This window comes from Urocitellus parryii, chromosome 15 (assembly GCF_045843805.1).
Source record: "Urocitellus parryii isolate mUroPar1 chromosome 15, mUroPar1.hap1, whole genome shotgun sequence".
Lineage (NCBI taxonomy): Eukaryota > Metazoa > Chordata > Mammalia > Rodentia > Sciuridae > Urocitellus > Urocitellus parryii.
The window spans coordinates 28,160,336-28,185,298 of NC_135545.1; the positions used below are offsets into that span (position 1 = coordinate 28,160,336).

The window sequence follows — 24,963 nt, forward strand, 5'->3', positions numbered from 1 at the left end:
GGGGACAATCCCTTGTAACTCAAAAACCTCTCAAAGGCCTTACCACTTCTCCACGACATTTCATGAGCTTCTGATGAGGTCAGATCAGAATAGTATATATATATATATATATATATATATATATATATATATATATATATATATTGTTCCCTTTGTGCAAAGGCTTGGAGAAGCCCAACTCCTTTCCTGGGGAGGGGGATCCTGACAACAGAGCTCCCTCCGCCCCTCGAGGCCCAGTGTCAGTGCGTCCCGTTCTGTCTCTACCTACCACGTCCACGTCCAGCCAGGACTTAGGTGTGTGGGATCCAGGTCCTCCTCCTGAACATCGCATGCCATGAGTGGCCCTCCCAGCCGTCTTTGTCTCTCTGCCTGTCATTTCAGCCACCTTCCCTCGCTGGGTCACTCTGTCTCTGCCCTCAGCACGGAAGCAAGGGCCTCCTCAGCGCCCTCCTTTGCTTGTAGAAAGTCAAGTGCTTACAGAGTCAGCGGGCAGGTGGCAGGTGAGGTGGCTTGGGTGGGGACTGTGGAAAAGTGGAGAGCAGGTTGGGTCCTCCACGGGGGACCGTCATGCCACCACGATGCTAGCCGCTCGTGGAAATGCAAGAAGAAGAAAATTCCTTGATCATCTGATATTTGAAAAAAAAAAAATCTGGAAATCGAAAATTTTATAAAAGTTGTGAGTTTTAAAAGTTTGTCAATCACACAATACCATGAGCCAACTGAAACAGCCCGTGAGTCTCCAGACTGGGGCTGGCAGGCTCCGGGGACTCTTTGAACTTTCAGAGTCATTATTTTCCTGAGCTGTGGGATCTAACTCCAAAGCACCCAACGCTCCTTCCACTCTCCCGCGTCCTTGCAGTCCTTGGTGTAAGTCACCTGGGCCACGAGGACAACAGGCTCCATCTAACCTGCCACCTGTATGTGGGAACGTGTTGGGAAATAGGGTCTTTGCCGATGTCATCAAGTTAGGATGAGGCTTAGTGTGGACGCTAGTTCAATATGGCTAGTGTCCCTGTAAGAGAAGAAGAGAGACACACACAAGGTGACGAGGAAGATCTCCACGTGACCATGAGAGCAGAGACTGAACTACTGTGTGGGCCAGCCCAGGGGTGCTGAGGGTCGCCAGTATCCCCAGAAGCTGAGACAAAGGCATGGGATACACTTTTCTCTAGAGGAAGCACAGTTGCATCAGCACCTGGATTTCAGACATCAGTCTCTAAAGATGAGAGACTCTCCTTTCTGGGGTTTTGTTCCCTTAGAGCATCCCGGGAAATCATTACATTGGCCATTCATGGGATGCACACTGCTATGAATTGAAAATGGTTCGTCTCCCCCTGAAACTCCTGTCGAAATTCAATTGTCATGATGGCGGTGTTGGGAGGTGGGGCTTTTAGGAGGTGACTAGGTGGGTTCACGGGATTCATGACTTTCCTGGGGAATGGACTCTCCTCTAGAAGACCAGTTGCTACGAACCAAGTACCTGTCAGGTTCTCTCTTCTGTGCACATCCACATGCCTTTCCAATCTATCAGAAAGCAGCACAGGAATCTCAACAGATGTGACCGTCCCATCTTAGAATTCCAGCCTCCAGACCCATGAGCTGAATCAACTTTCCTTTATCAATGCAAAGTCTTCCAGTCTTGAGCTGGGGATGTGGCTCAGGGGTAGGGCACGATCTTACCATGTGCCTGTCCTGGGTTCCATGCCCAGCACACGTTCCCCCACCCCACAAACAAACAAACAAATAAAAAAACAAAAATGGCCTTAGCTTTTCAGTTATGGACTAAGGCAGGTGCCAAGAGAAGAAGGAAGCTCAACTGCCAACCTTCCCACTCCTTCTCGCCTCCCAGTGGCACCTCAGACCTTGAAAACCTGACGTCTTCTCTCAGATTTCCGAAATTCCTGAATTTTAGTGACTCCTCTAAATATTTCTTTGATTTTCCAGAAATCTTCAAATTGAGCTTTGTGCAAGGAAGAAAATGTGAATCACGCTGGTTCTCTTGATGGGAGACCAAAAGATATTAGCTGTTCACGCTTTTTTTTTTTTTTTTAAAGAGAGAGTGAGAGAGGAGAGAGAGAGAGAGAGAGAGAGAGAGAGAGAGAGAGAGAGAGAGAGAGAGAATTTTTAATATTTATTTTTTAGTTCTCGGCGGACACAACATCTTTGTTGGTATGTGGTGCTGAGGATCGAACCCGGGCCGCACGCATGCCAGGCGAGCGCGCTACCGCTTGAGCCACATCCCCAGCCCATGTTCACGCTTATAAATGATTTTTTTTTCCACAGTGACAGTTCAGAAGGAACTTTTTCCCCTTTTGGTGAAGAATGCATGATTTGCAGTCAGTGAAAAGAAAAAAAGAAAAACAGCTGATTTATTTTCCCACAAGAGAGGGAAAGGGAAGGAGGATAAAGCCCTCTCACTTCTAAGTGGATGGATCATTCTTCTGTGGAAAAGATAAGGATTATCACATGCATAAAGCATTCCTTACTCCCTGGAGGGAGGTATGGAATGGCACGTGGACCCACAGTTGGTGCGGATCCCTGCTATTTCTGTCTGCACTGCACAGCGAGCTGGAGGTCTCGAGCAGGATGGTTCTCCTGGGAGACAGGTGTTTAAAGAGCTGATCCCTTGCCTGTGAATCCCTGAGGATTCTTCTCCTCCTCCTGAGACCTATAGAGTAGGGCAAGAAACATCAGAAAGGAAAATGTGCAGAGATGAAACTTGTTTATTTCATAATTCAGGGACTGAGATTGGGTTAGGAGGGACTGCTAGCAGACTTCTTGGGAAGATTTATGACCAGGCAAGAAGTAGCAATAGGCATCAAGAACCCAGTAGGTGTGCTCCGGAGCCAGGCCGTCTGGATTTAAATGCTTAACAGGCATGTGAATTTAGACATCTACCATAACTTCTCTGCACCTCAGTTTCCTGATCCGTCCAATGGGCTCAATGATAATGTAAGGATTTAAATGAGTTGATTCAGGGAGGGCATCTGGAACAGTGTTTGAAACTTAGGAAGTTGCTAGATACATCTTATTGAAATGGGGTTACTGAGCCCTGCTGATGCTAAGAAACCCTCAACTAGTTTAATGGTTTAAGACAACGACTGGTTGTGCCACACGTGTGTGTGTGTGTGGGGGGGGGGGGTAGGGGTGTGGCAGGCTCTGCCTGGATCAACTGAGTCAGATGCCAGTAGCTGGCTGAGGCTTGGCTGATCCCAAGGCCAGGTGGCACGAACCTCTCATGGTGACAGCAGAGGCACAAGGGCACAAATGCAAATACACACATGTCCGAGGCCTCTGCTTGGAAATGGCACACCATAGCATCTAGCATGTGCATCTACCTAGTCCCTGGGTACAGCCAACAGGCAGGAAGTCCACCTACCCTAGGTCGGGAGGCAGTGCAAGTGAGGTGGCCAGGGGTGTGGACGCAGGATGCAGAAGAGCTGAAGAATGGAGGCCGATATTCTATATGAACTTGGGGGCTCTCAGTCCTCACCTGAATAAGAAGTGGCGGCTGAGAGTCAAGGCTGTGATTCTGTATCCTGATCTTCAACTCGCACGCTGACCTTGGGTGTGGTACTTCTGCCACCAGATCCACAGGGATAGATGGAAGTCAGTCAGGCCCTGCTCTCAGCTCAGGTTCCACAGAGCCAAAGAAGTTCCTTGCCGGCCACTCCTGGCTCTGGAGATTCAGGTAAGTGTGTGTGTGTGTGTGTGTTTGGGTCTTTTCTCTGTCCAGATCGGAATGGTCTTCCCCTCTCCCCTCTCCCCTCTCCCTCCGTGGTCCTGAGGATGGTCCCAGGGCCTCTCACATGCCTGGTCACTGGGAGCTACATACCCTGCCCCTGGGCCGCAGATTCTAAAGCAAATCTTCTAGAGCTGATTTCTCAGGCTTCTATATTATTAGGCTACAGCAAACCCCACAGAGAGTACAGTGACTAAGGATGCTTAGAAATGGCAGGATTGGGGAGGGGTGTGATCTTAGTTACCCAAGAGCTGAGCCCAATGATCCATGGGGGCAGGATCTTAAAGGGACAGTGCAGCTCTCTGCAGTCACACCCGGTGACCCCTCATAGTTTTGACCTCTTCTGCACTAGTGTGGGCTGAAGAAGAACCCCCTTGACTTTGCTGTGCCACCAACGCTGTCCGTGCGGAAGCAGCCCAGGCAGGGAGAACCCACAGGAGCTAGCCCCAGGCCTCTCTGTCCCTGCAGAAGCAGCTGCTAGAAAACTCTGCCTCGTGCATGAGACACTGTGCCATCTACCTGGACACAACCGAAAAACAACAACAACAACAACAACGTTTCACAAGCCCCGTGTGACCTTGACTATGTGCCACATTCTCCCAGTTTTGTCTGTTACATCAAAACGTAATGGTGGCGGAGCGGCTGTACTGATTTCACAATGCACTCGGGATTCAGGGTCCACAGCAAAGGCGTGGGCCAGTTCAAGGTGTGTGTCCACAGATGAGGCGGTGGGGGGTCGGAAATGGACCCCTTCAAACCCACAGACCTCACACACATGCCATCCGTGAGGCAGCTGGGGAGAAGGACAGGGCGCGGCTGGCGAGCGAGTCCCAAGGTGTGTTGGTGCTAGCTTGATGTGGGGCTCCTCAGCAGGAGGAGTGGTTCCACCCTAGAAGGGTTTTGCTCTTGCACAGGATTAGAAAATTGCTGGAGAGAAGGGAATCTAACGTTCCCCATTCCTACTAAGATAAATACTCTGTAAGCTTTAAAAAGGGAAGCAACTTAAATCCAATTATTGAGAGAGTAACAGCGTGGGAGGTACTTCAAGGAAGGCCGGGAGGTGACAGGAGCCTGACTGAGGCTACTGGGTGGCAGTCTAGCTTGTGGCACAGATGGGAAAACCGTGCCACCCATCAGGCGGTGATCCCCAAACACCCAGGGCTGGCCATCAAGCCAGTGACAGACAGCTCCAGGTGACGCCTTGTGTCCAAGTGTTAACTTCTCTGCTCTCAGGCCTCAGTTGTGCCATCTGCTCAATGGCTCGTTATCAATCAGGAGCAAGAAGAGACACATAAAGCCCTTCAAATTCAGAAAACAGAAGCATCTCTGCAGACTCACCAGCGTGGTATTTCTTTGCCTGCTCCTAATATCAGGAGTGGGGGCTTCCTCGTCTGCAAGTTCACCCCCTGTTTATAGGTGACTGCCCGGGACCTCATACTTAACATAGCCATGATTCCCACTTGTTGCTCTTGGTCTTGATGTCCCTGTCCTAACAGACGAAACAGTGTCAGGATTTAGCTATGCCTGCGAAGGCTGGACAAGGTCCCACCCTGGCTCTAACAAAAAAGGATCAACTTGTGTGCCACCTCTGACTTTGTGCCCTGCATCTTCTAAGCTGCCCACGGAACATTGGTTAAAAGCGGATCCTGGAACTGTCCTCTGTGAGGTGAGCTGCCCGGGGGGGGGGGGGGGGGGACACACACAGAAGGTGGCCTGTTCCTGACAGTGTTCTCAAGCCCCCTCACATTCCCTAACTCTGGGAAGTTGTCCTGGCTTCTTGGAGAGCCGGAGCCAAGCTGACACAGGGTCCTTGAGTCTTTGTTGAACTTGAGCTCAGATGGATGCAGAAACACAGGAGAAGCCAAATCATATGTTTAAACAGTTAAGAGGAAACCAGACTCAGCAAGGAACTACAACCCTGGATTTAGCCAGGGTGAATTTTCCTTCTCTGGGATTTCCTGTCTCTTTTCTGGATGTTTCTATCTATCGAATTTTTCCCTGGCAGTTGGTTTAAGGCCATCAACTCTGCGGTGAAAGAAAGTCTTACACAAGACTTGGGCTTAGCTGCTAAAATATCAACCGCTGCCGAATTGCGAGGATCCAGAGCCAGACTTACATGACATAAGCTCCCGGCCTCTGTCAATCTCCCGTTACACTGGAAAGAGAGACCAAACTTTACGGGTGGGCTTAAAGAAGCCTCCACACAGAGAAGGCTGGCATGCTACCTCCACAATGCTTGGGGGGGTGCACAGTGACAGTAGTGGGGGCCTCTAGGGGGTGGGGATGGCAGCAAGAAGAGAGATCCTTAAGGAACTTAGAATTAGTGAACCCCAAAGCCTGGCTTCCTGCAAGTTCTTAGACTGTAGTTAAAACTTCACAATTTTTTTTTTAATGTAAATCATCTGGCATACTCAATTGCATGGGGTAGGGAACAATAGGTTAGGATTAGATAATTTACTTAGTGCTAAAATTCCAGGAAGTTTTGTGTTGATCTGGGCCTGAATCTTGTTACTTTTTAGCTCAAATCTAAATCTTTATCTTCCTATATTAGTTGACAGAACATTTTTGTTACTTGCTCATTTTTACAGTTGTAATTTTTACCCCCTTTCATCAAATAGAGCTGGTGAGATTAGCAGCTCTTAGCACTGAGATGAAAATATTGGTAGGGCCCAGTGGGTCCCGTTTTGTTTATGCTAACAGAGCAGGCTTTGATCTAAACATATTTCCTGGGGTCTGGACGAGATGACCTAATTCCTGTCTTATCCGTCTCCACTTTTCTGTGAATCTCAGATTGCGCTTTACTGTGGAGTCCTTTGAAATTCACTTTAGGCTTTCCCCTCCACTTTGTTACCCTCTCTGACATTTGTTTCATTTGGGGTTGAGTGTGTAATTCCCACTAAAGAGTCCGTGGCTTTATTTTTTCTAACAGGACTGCTAAGTTTTAACAAGAGTGAGGCGGTTTTTCTTTTTCTTTAAGCTTCTCTCAATTCTTGACATTCACAACACGCCAAAAACAATAAGCAAATAATCTACTGCTAGAAATTTATGTCAACTGCAAATCATTTAGGATTTTCTGTCTGAACACCTTAAAAAAAATTCAAAAAGATTGTTCTCCCCTCTTTTCTCTTTCACTTAAAAGTCATTTAAATAAACCTGGCCTGCTAAGACAGACATGTGAAATCTCAAAGCCCAAAGTTGGTTTCTGTTAAGTCCAGTGGATCTACAAAGGACCCTCCCTCCCTCACCCCCACCCTCACCCCCACCCCCATCAAGACCCCCGTAGGAGTGGCCTCTTGGGCAGCTTGGGTGCCTCATGGTTTCCTCTTCCTTTTTTTTTTTCTCTCCAGGTTCTTGTCAATCACCAAAATGCCCTTCCAAGGGAAACCCGTGTTGGGGAGGAGGGAAGCAGCGGAGATGGAGTGAGGGGGAAATAGAAAAAAGATGAAGAGAGGAAGGAAAGGCTCAGAGAATAAAAGAACCACAGTGACACAGCCAGAAAGAAAGGACCAAGCAGTTAAAAACGGGGGAAAAAAAAAAGTTCCTAAGGTTTGTAAATTGGGGGTGATGGGCACCGCTGTTCTATTCTGTATTTATAACAATTCTCATTTAAGGGGGGAAAAAAAAAGAACTAGGAAAAATGTCACCAAGGTGAACCTTTTTAGTCCCCAAATTTTGCGACTTGGCTGTCATTCCACTCTGCAACCACCCTTCTTAATGCACTGAAATCTGGTTCTTGGAGATTCCAAAACTACCACGATGCACCTCAAGTTCCAGAAGGGGGGAAGGAAGGCCAAGCAGCGCGCGCGGTGGCTGGAGTGGGGGGAGCCGAAGAGGGGGAGGTGCGTCCATTATCGGCCTTAAAACCAGCCGTGTGGCTTTATACATGCAAATCCATTTCGCTTCTGCTAGGCCGAGCTGCCAGGCTAAGTGTATTTATCACACTGAGGCGAAGTGGGACTGGGGCACTTTCTTGTTTTGGAAATGGATGGGAAGGGGAACGGGCAGGTAATGATCAATAGATTAGAAAGATAGTCAATCGATAAATGGATAGGCAGGGACAAAAGGGGAGAGGACGGGGAGGGGGAGAGAGTCTACGACCTTTTCCTAAAGACTTCGGTTGCCTCCGAAAAATCTATGCATAAACGAAAAGCCACTTTGGCTTGCCTTAACGCACTTCCAGAAAACGCTGGAAGGGAGGAGGTCGGTGGCAGAGGGAAAAGAAAAAAGTGCCTGGGCTCCCCGCCCCCCAGCGCCCGCCTCGCGGAAATGGACTTGTGGCCCCGGGTGACGCAGGGTCTGACCCCCACACCCAGCCTAGTGTGCGGGATCCGGGGGACCAGGGGGCGGGGACCGCGCTTTGGCGACAGAGGTAGTACGGGGTGCAGCCGCCGAGCTTCTGGGGGGGGGGACAGCATCGCGCGACGGCCTCCCGGGCCCTTTGGAGAGGGCGGGCGATGTGCAGGGGTGCGGGGCCTGCGACCTGCAGTCGCCCCGGGAGATCCCCAGGGTCGGTTCCGGAGAGGAGCCCCGGCCCTGGAGCGCTCAGCCTCTCCTCGCCACGCCCAGCCTGAAGGAAGTGATGGTCGCCTCCTTCGCAAGGAGAACCACCCTATTTGGCCCTCGTGGAGCCAGAGCTCTGGATGCAATTCCGGCCTTGTCTTCACTGCTGGGGAGGCAGGAACGAGATCTGAGAGATGAGAATTATAGAAAACCTGTCCAAATTTGGGGGTGATTAGTTATCGGGATGCTTCTCTGCATCGCAACGCTGCTCACACCCCCATCTCTGCCCTTTTTTGGTTTGGGAAACATCCACTCCCACCCCTGCATCGGGGGCCTGGGGTCCGCCCACCTTCCCCAACACCCAGAAGGTGCCTAGAGGCTGAGCTGGCGCTCCGGGCGCCTTTTGCGCGTCCCGGCCTTGAGACCCTGCAGCAGTTAAGTCTAATGACAAGGTCCGCGGAGGCCACGGAGTGACCCATGGAGTGACCCGCGCCCCAAAGGAAACTTCCACGGGAAGGCAGCCCAGAGCTTTCGCACTCACCTGGGGATAGCCACCGGTTACCAGGGTTCACCACCTCCCCGAGGGGAAAAAAAGACACCACCAACCCACATGGACCCAACATCCACTGTCATATGGCTCACCCCAAATTCCTGCACAGGAAGAAAACGTTTCTCCCTAGAACAAAAGGGAGAGAGGAAGAATCAAATTGAATTTTGATGAAATGTATTCAAGTCGATGCTACATATCCTTTATAATAGACTTTTTCTTTTAAATATGCATGTGCTTTTAAATGCCTAAAAGACTAATTAAATAAAGAACATGTTGACCTCACTGGGTTGAGGCCCAGTTTCAGAGTCAGATTATATAACCCTGCTGCATCGGGAATTCTCTAGCAATGCGGCTCTGAGCCGCCTGGAAAAAAAAAAAATAATAACATGCCACTGAATCAAGTGAAATGAAACCAGAAGAGTTAAAGCTGAAATCTAAATCCAAATATCCTGCTTAAGGAAACTTACCTGTCAGGATGAGATCTCCAATGACAACATTTTATTTCATGTTTTTTTTTTTTTTTCTTGAGGAAGAGGGGTTGAGAAGGGTAGAGAGATTGTAAATACATTCTCACACAAGTAATGGATATTGGGGAAGTATCTAGGGTCTCCAAATTTCAAAAGAAAAGGAAACACAGGCCCATTCAAACTCGTTTCTGTTATGCCTTTTACAATTTCTTATTTAGAGAAAGATACTAGCTCACGTACACAATTTACTGGCACCTGGGGAAATGTTAAAATACATGTAGGGGCCTAGCTAAATAGAAATGCACTCTGAAAACACAGACACAGTATGCTGTTTTATCTGTTGCAAAAAAAAATGTATTTGATTACTTGAGTAAAATTACAGTATCTCTGTTGTTAGTAAGTATTAAATGTTAAAGAAAATTGGACCCCCCCTTCCTTTCAACTTTCCAAGAAAGTGCATGTAACAGTCCAATTTTTTTTTTCTTCCATACCTAATACAAAATAAACAAACACTATACCTGCTCTCTTGATCAAGAAGAAGCATTTGCTCTTGTAAGGAACATATGTACATTTTAATGAAAGTGATATTTCTTATTGTATATACAAGAGCATCTACATTTTCTCCACTGAAGGTTGTTCAAGATGCTATACTTAGCAGCATTGTGAAATTCCAGCACACATTTTTCTATTGTGAATATACCTACAAGGCAAAATGTTACGTCTCAGTTTCAACTACCAAAACAACACTTGATTTTTTTTTCTCTATAAAGAATTCTGCGTGCTTATTACTGTACAGAAACTTATTAACATTGAAGAGACCTCAAGTAAAAAGCACAATACAAAGAGCAGTTCAAAACGGAAATGGTTAAATCTACAAAAACAAAACAAAAACAAAACAAAAGCAGGTTGAATTTTAGAATAGAAATGGAACAAAACAAAACAAAAAAAAACCCCAAACCTTTCGAAGATCCACACTGTTCAGTGTGTACTCTCAGTCCTTTCCTTAAATCTGTTTTGAAAGATTAGACAATGTGTTTGCTGATAAAATTTTCCAGCAGGATCAAAGTGTACATTTATATACAGACTTTATTAGAGACCTAATGCATCACTGAGGCATTGCATCAACACCAGGTTCATATTAAACTGGATATAGAAAATAAGTTAATGCCAGATTAAGACCGCCTAGCAGGGCAACTTGCAATTGCCATAAATGTTACAGCAAGTTTATAGCACTCTAGTCAATTAGTATTTAGTCCAAAATACAGAAGACCAAAGTTAATGCTTGCATTCTGTTCGCAAAGCAAGGTTATATCACTAATAAATAAGCTTTCTTAGAACTCTAGAAGTTGAACAAGGTACAAAAGAATGTCTTCATAATGTTGTAGTTCATAGACCCGGGGGACCAAAAGGAAGGGGGATGGGGCGAGGGGTAGGAGGCCACCATAGGTCGCATTCTGAACGGGAATGCTATGTCTGTGGAACTGCTGCTGCTTCAACTTGTGACGATCTCTTTGCTGTCTTCCACAAAGCGGGTGAAGCGGAAGTTGGTTCCGTTCTCGCTGCTTGCCATCTTCTCCAGGCCGGCCAGAGGAGCACTAGGCTCCGAGTTCTGGAGCTTCTCCAGATTTCCCGTCAGCCCGCTAATAGGTGAGCTGCTCCCACTGCCGAGGCTTCCAGGAATTGGAGGGATGCCACCGTTCTGAATGACAGAGATCTCGTTGGCCTTCATCGCCAGCCCGTTGGAGAGCGCGGCTGCATACTGATTCCAGAAACTGGAAGGATCTCCGCTTCCTGACCTCGCCGCCAAATCCTTCTGGAACATTTCTGGGAACTTGACAGGATTGCCTCCTAGAAATGTCATGGGGCCATCCACAGAGAGCCGCCGGCCCCGCCGCGCAGGGGTGCTGTTCCACATGTGCGTGCCCATGTGTACCTGAGATGTGGGGGTCGGTGTGTGCAGGGGGTGGTGGGGGGAAGAAAAACAAAAAGAAAGACCAAAAGAAAGAGAAGTTAATAGTTGAATCTGTCTCAACTCATATCCCAACACTGACCAAGCAAGTGGCCCAAATGTCTATTCTTATTATATGACAGACGGTGGAGCAGGGAATGGGAACCATCCACTCCCGGGGACTAGTAATAACGTGTTGGGTCTCCGCAGCCCCGGGCCGTCTTTGCTCTCCCTGGGCAAGATGTCTTGCTTACTCTTTTTTTATTACCCGTATTTAGCTTATAATGGCCTCAAGCAGGCCAGTCAGTCGCAGATAGCTCCTTTCAGGGTTAGAATTGTTATGTCCACTCTCATTGCAATGGTAAGTATTGTATCTGACACCCTTTACCCTATAAATGTCCTTTTCAGATGGAAAGAAAGTACCCCTCACTGATTACCCATTGGAGGGCCCGGCATATGGAGAGAAAAGCCAGAAAGTAATTATTCATCTTGCATTACTGGCAGCAATCTCCAGAGAAATACTCTGTCAACAGAAAAATGTACACAGTAAGAGCGCTCAACTGTTGCTCTAGAATGTAAGCATATTTGCTTTATTTCCAACACATATCAGTAGGAAATGTTGTATAATCAATTATCATAATACCCATTAGCAGAGCAGTGACGTTATTGTTTCTAGAAAAACAAACCATGCTGGACTGCATAGTTATGAAAAATAGCTGCATACGCCAAGGAGAACCGTAATTATTAAGTGATACGGGCAGCACACAGGCCACATGGAGGTCTTTAATCAATACCCCATGGCAACACCAGGCTGTCTTATTTGGTAGGTAAAGCAATTCATTTGGTGCACTTAGCGAGACAACAGAGAGAGGCCGCTGCTTCGCTTAGGTACCAAATTATTCAAGGCACTGTGACATGCAGCTAGCTGCAGGCTGTCCTCCTCCCTGACACTATCCCGACCCTCACAGGCACCCCCATCTCTCCCCAGCCTGCTGCGTGCAGGGCAGCAGGTTCCCTTTGGGAAACATTTTTCCCTGTGTGTCTGGGCCAACGACTCCAGGAGCATGTGGTACTACAGAGTACCAGTGGCAGCGAGGTGGGCTGAGGGGGACAGGCGGGGAGCAGGTGGAGTGGGGTACCTTAAGATTGCCTTTTGTAGTGAATGCTCTTCCACAAATAGTGCAAGCGAAGGGCTTCTCTCCAGTGTGAGTTCTCTCGTGAATCTGCAGGGCGCTGGACGAGGAGAAGGTTTTGCCACACGTGTTGCAATAGTGCTGTTTGGGAGTTCTCCGGGGCAGAGTGGGGAGCAGGACCGGGGACGAGGCAGAGGATGACAGAGGCCCAGAAGGGACGACGTGACTGGTGGGGGTGTCCTTACTGTCCTGAGGAGAAACATGCACAAAGCCGTTGACCTCTGTTTTGATGAGAGATGACAAAGAGTTGGCGGGGATCACCGCCGAGTTCTGATTGGGGCCAAGGTTGGAACTGGGCTCAAAGAGCTGCGATGGGAGGTCTCGCATCTGATGTGTCAACATGTGCTGCTTCAGGTTACCCTTTGTGGAAAAGCCACGATTGCAAACTGTGCAAATAAATGGTCTCTCTTTGGTATGACTTCTATAGTGAATGTCCAAGGCACTCTGACAAGCAAAGGTTTTGCCACAAATGTCGCAAGCAGTGTTTTTAAATTTACCCCTGTCTCGGAAAGGGAAGAGGATTCCCAGAGCATCTTCTTTGATGATTTTCTCTGCGTGACTCGATGTCAGGTCCAGAGCGCCCCCGTTCACTGGGGTGGGGGACAGGCCATTGGCGAACTCACTTGGCCCTGCTCTCTGGGGCTTCTCCTCCACGCTGGGTGACTTGTGGAACTCCTGGGTGCTGTTGGAGGGGGACAGAGCCTGCATGGAGGAGGTAGACTCTGAGATGGCTGGGCTGCCAGCACTTTGGCTCTCCATGTCACCACCCACCGAGGACGAGTCGTTGGTCAGCACGTCCCCCTCGACGGACCCATTCTCCACGGACTTGAGGCTGGCCTGCAGCTGCTCGGCCAGGCCGGCATTGATCATCTTCATCTGGTTTTCCAAAGCAGCGATGCTCGACATCTCCAGGGGCAGAGGGGAAGAAGACAGGCTGTCCTGGGACGCGTCAGCCGACCTGGGCGTGTCTGGGATGCTGCCCTCAGGACACTCTTCCATGTTGTCGTCAGAGAAGTTGTCTAGGTCATCAAAATTTTTCTCATCGAAGGAGCCCGTGTCAGACTCCATGGACTCGGGGTAGCTGTCGGGGACGGGGGTGTTGGGGATCTGGCCTCCCATGTGCATTCGAATGTGCTGCTGCAAGACCACCGCGTTGGTGAACTTCTTCTGGCAGATGGGGCAGGAATGCTGGACGCGGAGAGGGGGCATGGCCCGGTGGACGCTGTAGTGGGTTTTGAGGTTCCCTTTGGTGGTAAAAGCCCGGCCACAGATCTTACATTTGAAGGGCCTCTCCCCAGTGTGTGTCCGGTAGTGCATCTTCAGGGCACTCTGACAGCTGAGAACCCGGTGGCAGATGATGCACTCATTGGGGTCAGTGGCCTTCTTGTCAATGTTTTCTACCAGTTGCTGCAGCTTGGAGGTCTCTGACGCCTGGGCTGAGTCCAAGAGTCCCCCAAAAGGGAACTTGGCCTTGAACTGCTCTGACATGAGTGGCAACAAGGGGTTGGTGAAGGTGGTGGCACCTCCCGGGCCACCATCAGCCGCCGGGGAGCTCAGGGTGCTGTTGCTCGCTGTCGGGGCAGAGTTGGTGGCCAGGCCACTTTCTTCACTTTTGCCACTGGAGGGTGGCAGAGCAGGCCCCTCGGCTTCCTCTGGGAGGCCACCCAGGCTTCTCGTGGCCGGATCGGGGGCCCCAGAGTCACTTTTGACGGAGCCCGGGGGGCTGGCCGCAGAGTGGCTGATGGGGACGGGGGCTGGCTCTTCCGTCTTGATAAAGGGTGTGAGGCTCGGGAGGGTCGGGGGCAACGGCAGGCCGACGGAAGTGGTCAGAGTGGGCAGGACCGGCTTGGTGTCGAGCCAGCTGGTGACTGGCTTCTCCGGAGGGATGGACATGCCGTAGGGGATGCCGGTACTGGTGGGGATGTTGTCCAAATGCTCAGGCACGGGGTAGGGGTTCATCTGGATGTGAGGGTACTTCTCTTTGTGGCGCTGAAAGTGGACTTTGAGGTTCCCCTTGGTGGAGAACCTGTTCCCGCAGATGTTGCACTTGAAGGGCCTCTCCCCAGTGTGGGAACGCAAGTGGATCTGCAAGGCACTGTCGCTCCCAAAGACCTTCGCGCAGAACCTGCACTTGTGTTTGAAGAACGCCTCGTCCGAAGTACTTTTCGCTTCGAAGGCCGTGACATTTGGTGGCTTGCTTTTTCTTTGCTGGGCCAAGGCAGACAGGGAGTTTAAATCCTCTGCAGTTGTTCCGATGTTGGGCAAAGGGCTGGGGAAAACCGCGTTAGCAGGGGTCGGCTGAGGTAGAAGTGGATTAGATGCAGGACTTAATAGACTGCTTATTGCAAAAGCTGGTGAGGATGAGGCCGAGACTGTCGCTGGGTTGCTGACATGGGAGGCACCCGCGCTCGAAGCCACGTTTTCAGAGGACGGGGTGGTAACTGCTGCCGCCAAGATGTTAACATGGGGAGAAGTGCCACTGCTGGATGGAAGGGTGGTGTTGCCAGGACCGCTCTGAGGTAGCTGGATGGGGGGTAGCTGTTTCACACCGCTGATGCTGGCAGATTGGCTAGCGAGGCTCTGTGCTAATCCAGCTGCTGCCGCCAGCTGCTGAGATAAATGGGAACTTAGCGTGGACAAGGGGTTGGCAGATGTTCGTAAAGTACCTTGAGAAGGACCAGAAGAGGTTGGCAAGTCTGCGTTCTGAGAAGCCAACAGCAATATTTGGTGACGGATCTGCTCGATCAGTTGCAGCTGGTGGATCTGCTGCTGCTGCAGCGCTAACAGCTGCTCCATGAGGGCGGGCACGGCCAGCTTGCCCCCCGAGGCCCCGCTGCACCTCGCCTCCTGGGAGAACTGGGCCACCGCCACCTTGGTGCTCTGGAGGTTCTCGATGATGACGTTGCTGTTGATCACGGAGAAGTTGCCCAGTGTCGCCAGGTCCCCGAGTTGAGGTAGAGAGGTTGTGATCGCTGAGGTACCTGTGGAGTTGCTGCCGTCACAGCGTGGGGTGGTGCGGCCAGTGGGGCCGCTCCCGCCGCTGCAGCTGTTAGCGACTGGGGCCTCCACCTCCATGGGCTCTTCCCTGTCAGGTCCCTTGGGTTCTGAAAGGTCGCTGCAGTCTGGGTGATCGGTTTTGTTCACCGTGTCTTTCATTTGTTCGTCAGGATTACCAGGAGGGGGACTGGGAGAGAAGGTGTCGGGTGGGGACGCTGGGTTTTCATTGACGATCAAAACCAATTGATTCTTGGTGCAGTTCTTCTTGTGGAGCAGAAGATCTGATAACTCAAAGAACTCGGCGCAGCACCGGCCACAGACGTGGGCATCCTTGCTCTTAGTGGGACGACTCGGTTGACCCTTCTCGGTGTCTCCTACGAACAGCAAAGGGCGCAGGGTTAGAAAGGGAGCCAGGACTCGTGGACATCGATGACTTATAAAAAAATTAAAAAATAAAAGGTGAATTATTTTCTAGCTGCAAAACTCAAAAACTGTACTCCCTGCAAAACCAATCGATATGACCTAGGGATACTCATCATTAATTTTTAAGGGTGTGGAGGAGTCCCCCCATCCCTCTAGTATCCCAGATAGTGAGGGCCTTCAGCTAATTCATCAAAATATAAAATACTATGAATGGAAGACATTGGTACATAATGAAATTCCATAGCAAAATATTGATTTCCAATATTTTATATAACCGATTATCTGCCCATCCAGAAAGGGTCCAGCAACCATCCTGAGGACTTATTAGGCTCTTGAGTTTCTGTCAAGCTTATTCATTTTCCACCGATTCAAAGATATCTGTGACAGTTTGTTCTGTCACTAAACTAATTTGTAGTCATTCAGGTTCCAATCAGTGGTTGACAAGGGGGAAAAGAAATGCATATCGCCAAGCCGTGGACTGACAACGTGAAAATCATCTCGAGCCCCCACCTAGAACCTGAGCAAAGTCTGATCCGTGACAAACACACTTTAGTCACATCAGTAACAAATCCTCCTGGGCGCTCTCCTGAAGACTCACTTGAACACAAAAGGGAAAGCAACACACACACACACACACACACTGCACAGAAACACAATGATCATAATCCGTTACAAGGCCTGCCTGGCACCTATGTATCACCCTGTGGTGTGTTTATTTTTAAAATTAAAGAATGCCACCCTGGCTACTCTTCCGCCAATAGGGAAAATACACCTCTGTGCTCCAAATGGCAACATCGAGCCTCTAAATATTTCATCAAAAGTGTTCTATCTGTAAAAACTGGCATGAGATTCACATTTCTGATTAAATATCAACTTAAGGGGAGCTCTCCCATCCTGTAAGAAATTATGCTTGCTGCAGAGTTTGGAAATGCTTTGCAATTCTCCTTGACTGAATGCCTTTAAAAACAGTTTGCTCTTAACTGTTATCAATTGTTTAACAGATTGTCCTGAACCTTTTCTTATAAAAATCCCTTTATTTTGTGTTTGTTTCCACTGGTTGCTCAGATGTCTCCTCAGTAAGAACCATTTGTAAATTAAACATAAAAATCTCCAACTCCAAGCTAACATCCTATTCAAAGACAGGATGGCGTCCCATTGTTTGCCCAGCATGGGGAACACCAACTTCTGTTGTACAAATGGTGTGTGGTCATCTCCGAAGGCTGTGGAGGAAAAAAAAAAAAAAAAAAAAAAAACTGTTTAATTCAAGGATTACCTCCCTGCATGCTTTTCTGCAGAACTGAATCAGATAATAGGTAGTTTCCATGACTTCCAAATTGAATCTCCCAGAAAACTTGTAGGGAAAAAAGTAATTGCGGATATGAATACATGCAAAATCAAAATGCTGCCTTTTTTTTTTAGTAAACTTACAGTCTACTCAAAAGAGCCAGCTGTTTGCCTTTTTTTGTATTAAGCATCTAAAAAGCTTGAGTGGTTCTGTATTTCAGAAAATATAACTAACATCTAAATATTAACTTTTGAAAATTCCTTAACTCTATCTGCCTAAAGTAATGCTGAGGTTGATCAGAACCCCCAGTAAAGTATGCCAAATGTATGCACACTCGATTCACTGGGAGTGTTATTTTAGTAGCTAAGTTATACTTAATAAGCTAGCTTTCCTAATACCCATCTTTTAATCTCCACGAGGTTAGAGTGCAAAACGCATTAACAACACCAAACAAACCGTAGTTGTAGCAGAAAATACCAATAATGATCCAGTTTTAATTTAATGTTTAATCATCCTAATTGGCACCAGATTCCTATGCACATTTAAGGTGCTGCTTTTCTGTCTCTCCCCTTGCCTTAAAATAATATAAACAAAATATTAAATGAAATTTGCTAAAGTTATGTTGCTTAACTTGCGACAAAAATAATGTGACAAAAATTCTGTTTAAAGCTTCTTATTTTGACAACCAATTTTAAATGATGCATCCATTTCAGATGCTTATTTTAAACTAGGAAATGCAATTCCTAATATATTCAACAGAAATGTTATTTCTTTCTCTTTGCACATTTCCATATGTAATGGTTATGTTTCCATCTACTTTTACAGCCAATTATGAAGGAACAAAAGCTATTCTGTTTGTTCACACATTTTCAACAAAATGCATTAAAACTATTATGTCAGCATGTTCTATTAAGCTCTGCATTCAGTGGAAAATACTTTTCAACCAGCTCACATTTATCAAAACATAAAGCCACTTTAAAACACAGTTTTGCTTGGTCAGCTGGGCTTAGACAAATAATGACAGATTCAGAACTAAATAACTAGCAAAGGGAATCAGAAAACTGACTTCATCAATTGTACACATTACAATGTAGTTGCTTCAAATATTTAGCACATCTGTGCTCACGATTAAAGAGCATTTTAATTCTTTATAACTTGCAAACATCTGATATTCTCATAATATATATAAAGAAAATAAAAAGGAAGGTTATTTTACAGGATTCAGTTGATCAGTACCTTCCTGCACTCCAATTCTGTATTTGTGCTGCTTTTGAGACTCACTTGAGAATTTTCAAGTTTCTCAACCTGAACATTTTTATATTATAGATTGTGCTAACTGGATGGAAAAAATGGATGCTTAAAATTGAATTCTAAGAAAGACTTGTGTCAAAAAGTTGACCATGTTTTAGCTTAGATTTTCACAGCATTTTAATAAGCTGACATTTGATCTCACTGTAGTCAACTAATTTAATTTCCTGATGTTTATGAACACCCCAACCGCCCCCCCACCCAAATCCTGGTATCTATTTTGATGTATTTTAAAAGCAGGTGTCACTACATTGTAATAATACCTAACTTTAAATCTGTCTGCATTCTGAATAGAATTCCAGTGGAACAACTTTAAAAGAAAGAAGACAAAACACAGGAACTAGCATGAATCTTTAACTACCAAAAGGAATACTTCAAGTTGTAATAAGATACACACACATACACACACACACACGCACACACAGGAACATGTTCTAATTCATTTTTCCTATCCTACCCTCTGCTATCTTGTATCTTTCTCAATAATCTGTTACACAGGATTGCAACTGGTGACCTCATTATAGTAAATACAGTTGTCTTGTTCCTTGTACTATGCTGAAAATAACATTCCAGTTCTTTTTTCTATGGATTTTGCATACAGATTAATTTTGTAATTCTAGTCAGATAGGAACATTTAAGAAACAGTGGTTTTCTGAGTATATACACATAAGAAGATGTTTGCTGGGCCTTTTTGGTGGGAAAGGAAGTGATCTTATACTGCCACCAAATTTATCCTAAAATCCCAGATGTGTTAGTTCTTGTGGTTCTCTATAGGTACTTGATGCCCAACTCAGATTGCTCAGTTTTTCATCTTCTTGAACCAAACACTGCAGAATCGGAAGCAGAAAATTGAAGTGTTCTAGCATATCTGTCTACTGAGAAAATAAAAATAAAACTATGCCCCACACAGAAAGGCTTAGCCAGCCAGGAAAGGGAAAAAAACAAAGTGTGCGCGCGCGCACACACACACACACACACACACACACACACACACACGCCAAAAGAAAAAAAAAACCACCAACTCTACCAGATTTAGTTTTCTTTTTTGGAGCTCAAGACTCTTCACTGTACTTCCCATCACCTAAGACTGCGCTAACATTTTTAAAATTAGAACCTCTCACAATAGTGGGTTTGGGGCTCATAATTTTAACAGGCTATTCCTTTTCGGGAAAAGGCTAATTTGATTGATCCTTTTTTTTTTCTTTCTTTTGCACAGACCTAGGAAAAGGCTCCATCTGAATGTCCAACTTAAGATTCCAAAGAAGTTGTAAACATTATAGCATATGCTGTGCATATTTTCTGTAATGTCTAGAGTTTCCTCTATGCAATGTGCCACCCTAATGACAAAAGTGACGGCCCCCTTCAAGTTCTCTCAGTGTGCTGGCCAGGATTAGCGTGTTCTCGCGTGGAAGAGTACAAGAGAAATCTCTGAAAAAATAACAACCCGGACAAGACACTCCTTTCAAAGTAGCGATGCAAGCCCACCTCATTCACACAATAAATGAAAGGGGGGAACGTCTTCCCCATGGATGAATCAAAGTGAACACTAGATGGGGTTCCAGTTGCAAGGGTTTGTTCAAAAACTTCTTTGTGGCTTTCCTATTCCAGTGACGCGTAAAAGAGAGACTCCTTAAGGCGAGATCTAAACTCTGACTACATAAACATTGGCAAAGGCACAAGAAACTAAATCCCTGTTGTTTGAGGGTAAAGCTGAGCTATGGGAACTACCTGTCAATCTTCCCCTTTGGGGGTCTGGCATCTGAGGGTGACAGGGGAATAAGGTTAGGAAAAGAAGCCAAGCTGATAAGGTGAAACTAAAATAAACTACTAACTTCCTGCTAAGTGACTAGCAAGACTCAATTTGGGGGTCACTGGGAAGATACTGAAGGACATATTATGATCTGGACCTTGTCACCTTTGCATGGGAGGAGGCTAGCAAAGGTTAAAACAGCTCAACACATCTAGGTTTTCTAAAGCCTGGCACACAAACTTTTTTCTCTTGGTGGTGGTGGTGGGGGGAGGTCAGTTTTTAGGTTAATTCACCATCTCTTTTACTAAACTGAACTACTGCATGTTTTGACCATCTAAGAATATTTTAAAATTTAGGGCTATCTGCTTGTCTAGTCTCTAGGAGAAATTTGTTCTGGTATTACCTAGAGCTTTGGCTTTTAATAATTTCAAAACATGTAACCTGTCTGCTTATTTCTTCCCTAGATTCTGGTAAAATCTCCACTATAAAGACATGGATTTCTGCCTTCTAAAGGACTGTTGGTAAAGACAACTAGATACCTCCAAAAGTGGAAAGAAAAAAATAGAGACCCCAAAGAATAACCTATAATTTAGCACTTCTGCCTAGGAAGCAAGGGGAGGGGGGAAACTTGATGTTAAATAAACCACCAAACACTCAGTATCACAAATTCATTTTCACACTTTTATCTATCTCATACTCAACTAGACTTTGCTTTTTTTTTTTTTAAACCTTTTAGGAAGTATCTGCAGCCCGAAACAAATCTCAAAAGACAGTTTGCATTTTCTTATCCAGAATCTTCCATTATGCCAAACTTAAAATAGGCCTGATTAAACATGAATTCTTTCCAACTGCCTTATCTTGCAGGTGTCGGTTTTTCAAAAAAAGCAATTAATTATAGTTCTCTCTAACCTTTTGGTCCCAGGAATCAATGTGTTGCCATTAAGCTGCTCACAATGAGTAAATTACTTTGGTAAATAATAGAATTTCATTATTAATATAAATAAGAGGGATTTTTATGATACTTCATACAAGAGTTAGTGTTTTATCTGCAATTCATGATGTTTTTAGTTTTCTTCCAATAGTACATTTTTCTTGAAAAAGCTAAGCACCAAAAAACTTAATTAATGAAAGGAGTCTAAATAGGCCCACCGTGTAGTTGCAGGAATCTTAAAAATACCACCAAAGGAAGAAAAACCCAATATACACATAGGCTTGAAGTCCAAAGCTGTAGGAAAGAATACATATATAAAAATCACTGGATTCTCATATGCCCTTTCCTCAGAATGATCTATCCTGGTAAATAATCTTTCCAGTGGCGGTCATCTTTCTACCAAGTAATTTGAGACTTGTTGAATATCATCTGAGACAATTCACGTTTGCCATAATCTTGGTTTTATAAAAAAACAAAAATTGTCAAGTTTATTTTAGCCTGTTTCCAGCATGCATCACAGTTGCACTAGAGTAGAAGAAAATATCAACATTCTCAGATCGACCAATTGATCTTCTTTTCTCCAACTGGATGCAACGAAGCCATCCTTTAGCTTAGTGCCCTTTAGCACTCCTTGGGCTTTCTTTGTAAGTGCATTCACACTCACACACACACAGGACACACAACACAGCAGGAAAGTCACTCTTTCGGAGGCTACTGTAACTGGGGTCTACAAACTTTTCTAGGTTTCTCTCTGGGTAGAAGTCCTAAAATTTGAGGTCCCGGAGTATAAGAAGAGCATAAACTTGACTGAATTTGGTAACATTTGACAGGTATGTCATTCGCTGTATTTTCAGAACATCTCAAGACACAAGAGAAAGGAATGTTCGAATAGGGGTTTGCCTTCCAAGAATTTAATAACCTTGCTACATGCAACAAAGCAAAACACCAACAACTCCTTGAAGTGTGTGTGTTCTGAGTGGGGAGAAGGATGGAGATTACTGAATCCACTGCAGAAAGGTGACTTTTTTAAAGTAACCTTGAGCTATGTCATGAACTTTCAATTGCATTTATCTCCCAACTACTCCCAAATAAAAAGAACTGGGGTATGTTAGGCCCTCCTGCACGTCACGCGTTAGGGAGGATTACTTGTGTACTAATATTATTACAACACACTAAATCCTGTAACCCTATTACAAAATCTACCCTCTAGGCAACTTCTCCCCAAACTTATTGTTCAACCATGTAAAAACAGTCATAACCTAAAACCATTACTACTGAAGAAAAAGAGGAGGGGGTGGGGAGAGGTGAGGAAAGGGGCCGGGAGGGGGATATTTCCTAGGGTGCCTCTAACAGTTTACTGCTTTTTAGCACAATGAACTAGCTTTTTGGAGGAAAATAAAGAAAGGAAGGAAGAAAGAGAAAGAACTTAAAAGAAAAAGAAAAGAGGAAAGGAAACTTGATTCAGTTACTTAATTAACTTACCTCAAAGCTCAAATAAACTAAAAAAAAAAATAGTACTAATAAATAATAATGGTAAGAGGCAGTGAACTCCTTTTATGCTATCGCTTTATGAGAAGCCTTAACTATTAAAAATTCCAGATCCAGAAGGCTAAAGGCAAAAAACTAGCAAGCATCATTTCTTCCGAACCCCGTCATCATTATTATTAATATTGGTGGAAAAAATGTAAAAAAAAAAAAAAGTCCAGATTTATAAAATAGATTAAAGAACTCTGTCTTCTCTTCAGTTTGGTTTTTCGAATAGAGATTGTTAGCTTTTAAAAACAGTATTATTAGAGAGCCAAAGGTCTCACCAGAAACTTTAGGAAACACTGATGTGGGGGCGAGAAGCCTACGAAACCAGCTGAGAAAACCCGGAAAAAATACACCAGTCGTTGCTGAGGCCTTGGGTAATTTCACCTTGGTCTATCCTGCATACCCGGGGCTCCTTTTGGGGTAGAAAGTGGGGTTTTAGGGGTTCTTTGCACAGGACTGAGACATCGCAGAGACAAGGCTTCAAGCTTGAGAAAGTGCTGGGAAGGAGCAAGTATTGTAAGCAGTCTTCTGAATCGGTCTAAAGTCTCCCAGATTTTTACAGGGATCCCACATCAGGAGTCCCCTTTCCCGACTCCAGGTAAAGGGAGAGGGGGGTTCTCTGCTTCGCTGCTGGGTTCTGCACCGGTCCCTGCTCCCCAGACCTTTGGAAAGGCAGGCCTCTGGGGAAGGAGCGCAGAGACCGACCGTGGGGCCCGGGCGGCCGCAGAGTTTGGTGGACCGAGGTGCCGACCTAAGGGCACGCTTCGGAGGAGCTCTACTGGGATCCAGCGCCCTCCTCCGCACCCCCCAAAGTCCCCCGGGATGTGAGCATCCCTAGAGGCATCCAGAACCGCGGAGCCCCGACCGAGGATGCCCCTCGTCCTCCTGCAGCTGAGGGACAAGAATCTTGCTGGAATGACCAGAGCCCCGGCGCCGCTCCATCGCCTCCGGGCGCTAGGCCTGGGAGCTCGGAGGCCCCTACCGGGAACACCTTCTGGATCCGGGAAGAGTAGTAGGTATCCTCCCTCCGAATCCCCAATGCCCTGCCCGGATCTCTCCTACTCTCGGCCGCAGTTACCTCACACAAACTTTTTTTCTGGACTTGTCCATTCTTTTCGGGACCCCGTAGCTGAAGCCTCCATTGGAGAAGGCTCCTGCTCCTCTGTGTCAGGGGTCGCCTCCTCCGGCTGGCTACCTGCTCCTCCTCCCCAGCCCTGAAAAACTCCCCTACGACTTTTCCCTCTGCGGGTCTGGGAGTCCTGGGCACCACAATTCAGAGAGGACATACACGGAGCCTCAAGATTTTTGGGGAGGGGGGGGCTCTAGGTGCATGTACTGGGAGAAAAGATGCGGGAATAAATTTGGGGAGCTGGAACTCGACACTTCACCCGGTTTCCCTGCACTGTCGAGGGAGCAACCGGCAGCAAAGAGTATCCACCCGGGCCGCGACCCCAGGGTGCTGCGCCTCGACCCAGGTCTCTGCCTTCTTACAGCTCGGAACCCACAAAGGCACCTCATTTCGCCCTGCGGGCCGAGGGGGAGTGTGCGCGTGGGAAGGAGGGGCGCAGCGAGCTCCCCACACGCTCTAAGTTCAGCCACCAGCACCAAGTAAACTTCCTTCCCGCTGGCAGCAGGGCCGGGGCGGCGAGGCCGAGCCTGGGGGCCCCCGGAGCGGCGCAGGGAGCGCTAGGGGCCCCGCGCCGGCAGGCACGGACGGCCTTTGCCTGCACCCACGCCCCGAGGTCCAGCCGAGGGACGCCGGGGTCCAGGGGAGGCTTGGCTCTCCCTGGGCTCGGTTCCCTGGAAAAGCCGGGACGGAGAAGTAAGGCCGGCATTCCCTCCCTCCTCCCCTAGGAGGACACTGCAACTCCGGAAAGGTCCTGCCCCGAGATGTGCTTGCCTTCCCCGGGCCAGTGGGAAGCCCAGTCAAGGCAAATTGCAAATTAAAAAAGAAAAGAAAAAAATACGCCGAGTCGAAAAGGCGAGCGGGGACGCGGCGACGGCGGCGGCGGAGGGGCAGTGGGCGCGGGGGGCCCGCCGCGTGTGCGTGGGTCCGAGTGTGCGTGTGAGTGCGTGTGTGTCTGTGTGTCCGCGGCGCGGGCCGGAGCACTCACCATCTCGCCGGGGGAGCGAGGCCACTTCGGGGTCGGATTGGAAATGTTGAGGCTTCGCTTGCTTCCTCCGCGACATGCTGGCTCAAACATCAGCTGGGGCAGAATAAAAAATTACTAAAAAAAAATCTTCTCAAAATTACGGAAATCGAGCGGCGGCGGCGGCGGCGGCTCCCCCCGCCCGCCGGCCCGCCCGCCCCCTCCCCGGCTCCCCGGCCCCGGGCG

The 24,963-nt window shown here is 47.2% G+C and overlaps 1 protein-coding gene across 1 annotated transcript; it reads right to left on the reverse strand.

Moving 5' to 3' along the window:
• Positions 1–10,751: 10,751 nt before the first annotated feature.
• Positions 10,752–24,817, reverse strand: Sall1 (spalt like transcription factor 1). Its single transcript, XM_026392296.2, has 3 exons — positions 24,742–24,817; positions 12,347–15,771; positions 10,752–11,192 (listed from the first exon to the last, which is right to left on the reverse strand). The coding sequence occupies exons 1-3, from the start codon at positions 24,815–24,817 to the stop codon at positions 10,752–10,754; spliced, it is 3,942 nt and encodes a 1,313-aa protein (XP_026248081.2).
• Positions 24,818–24,963: the final 146 nt, after the last annotated feature.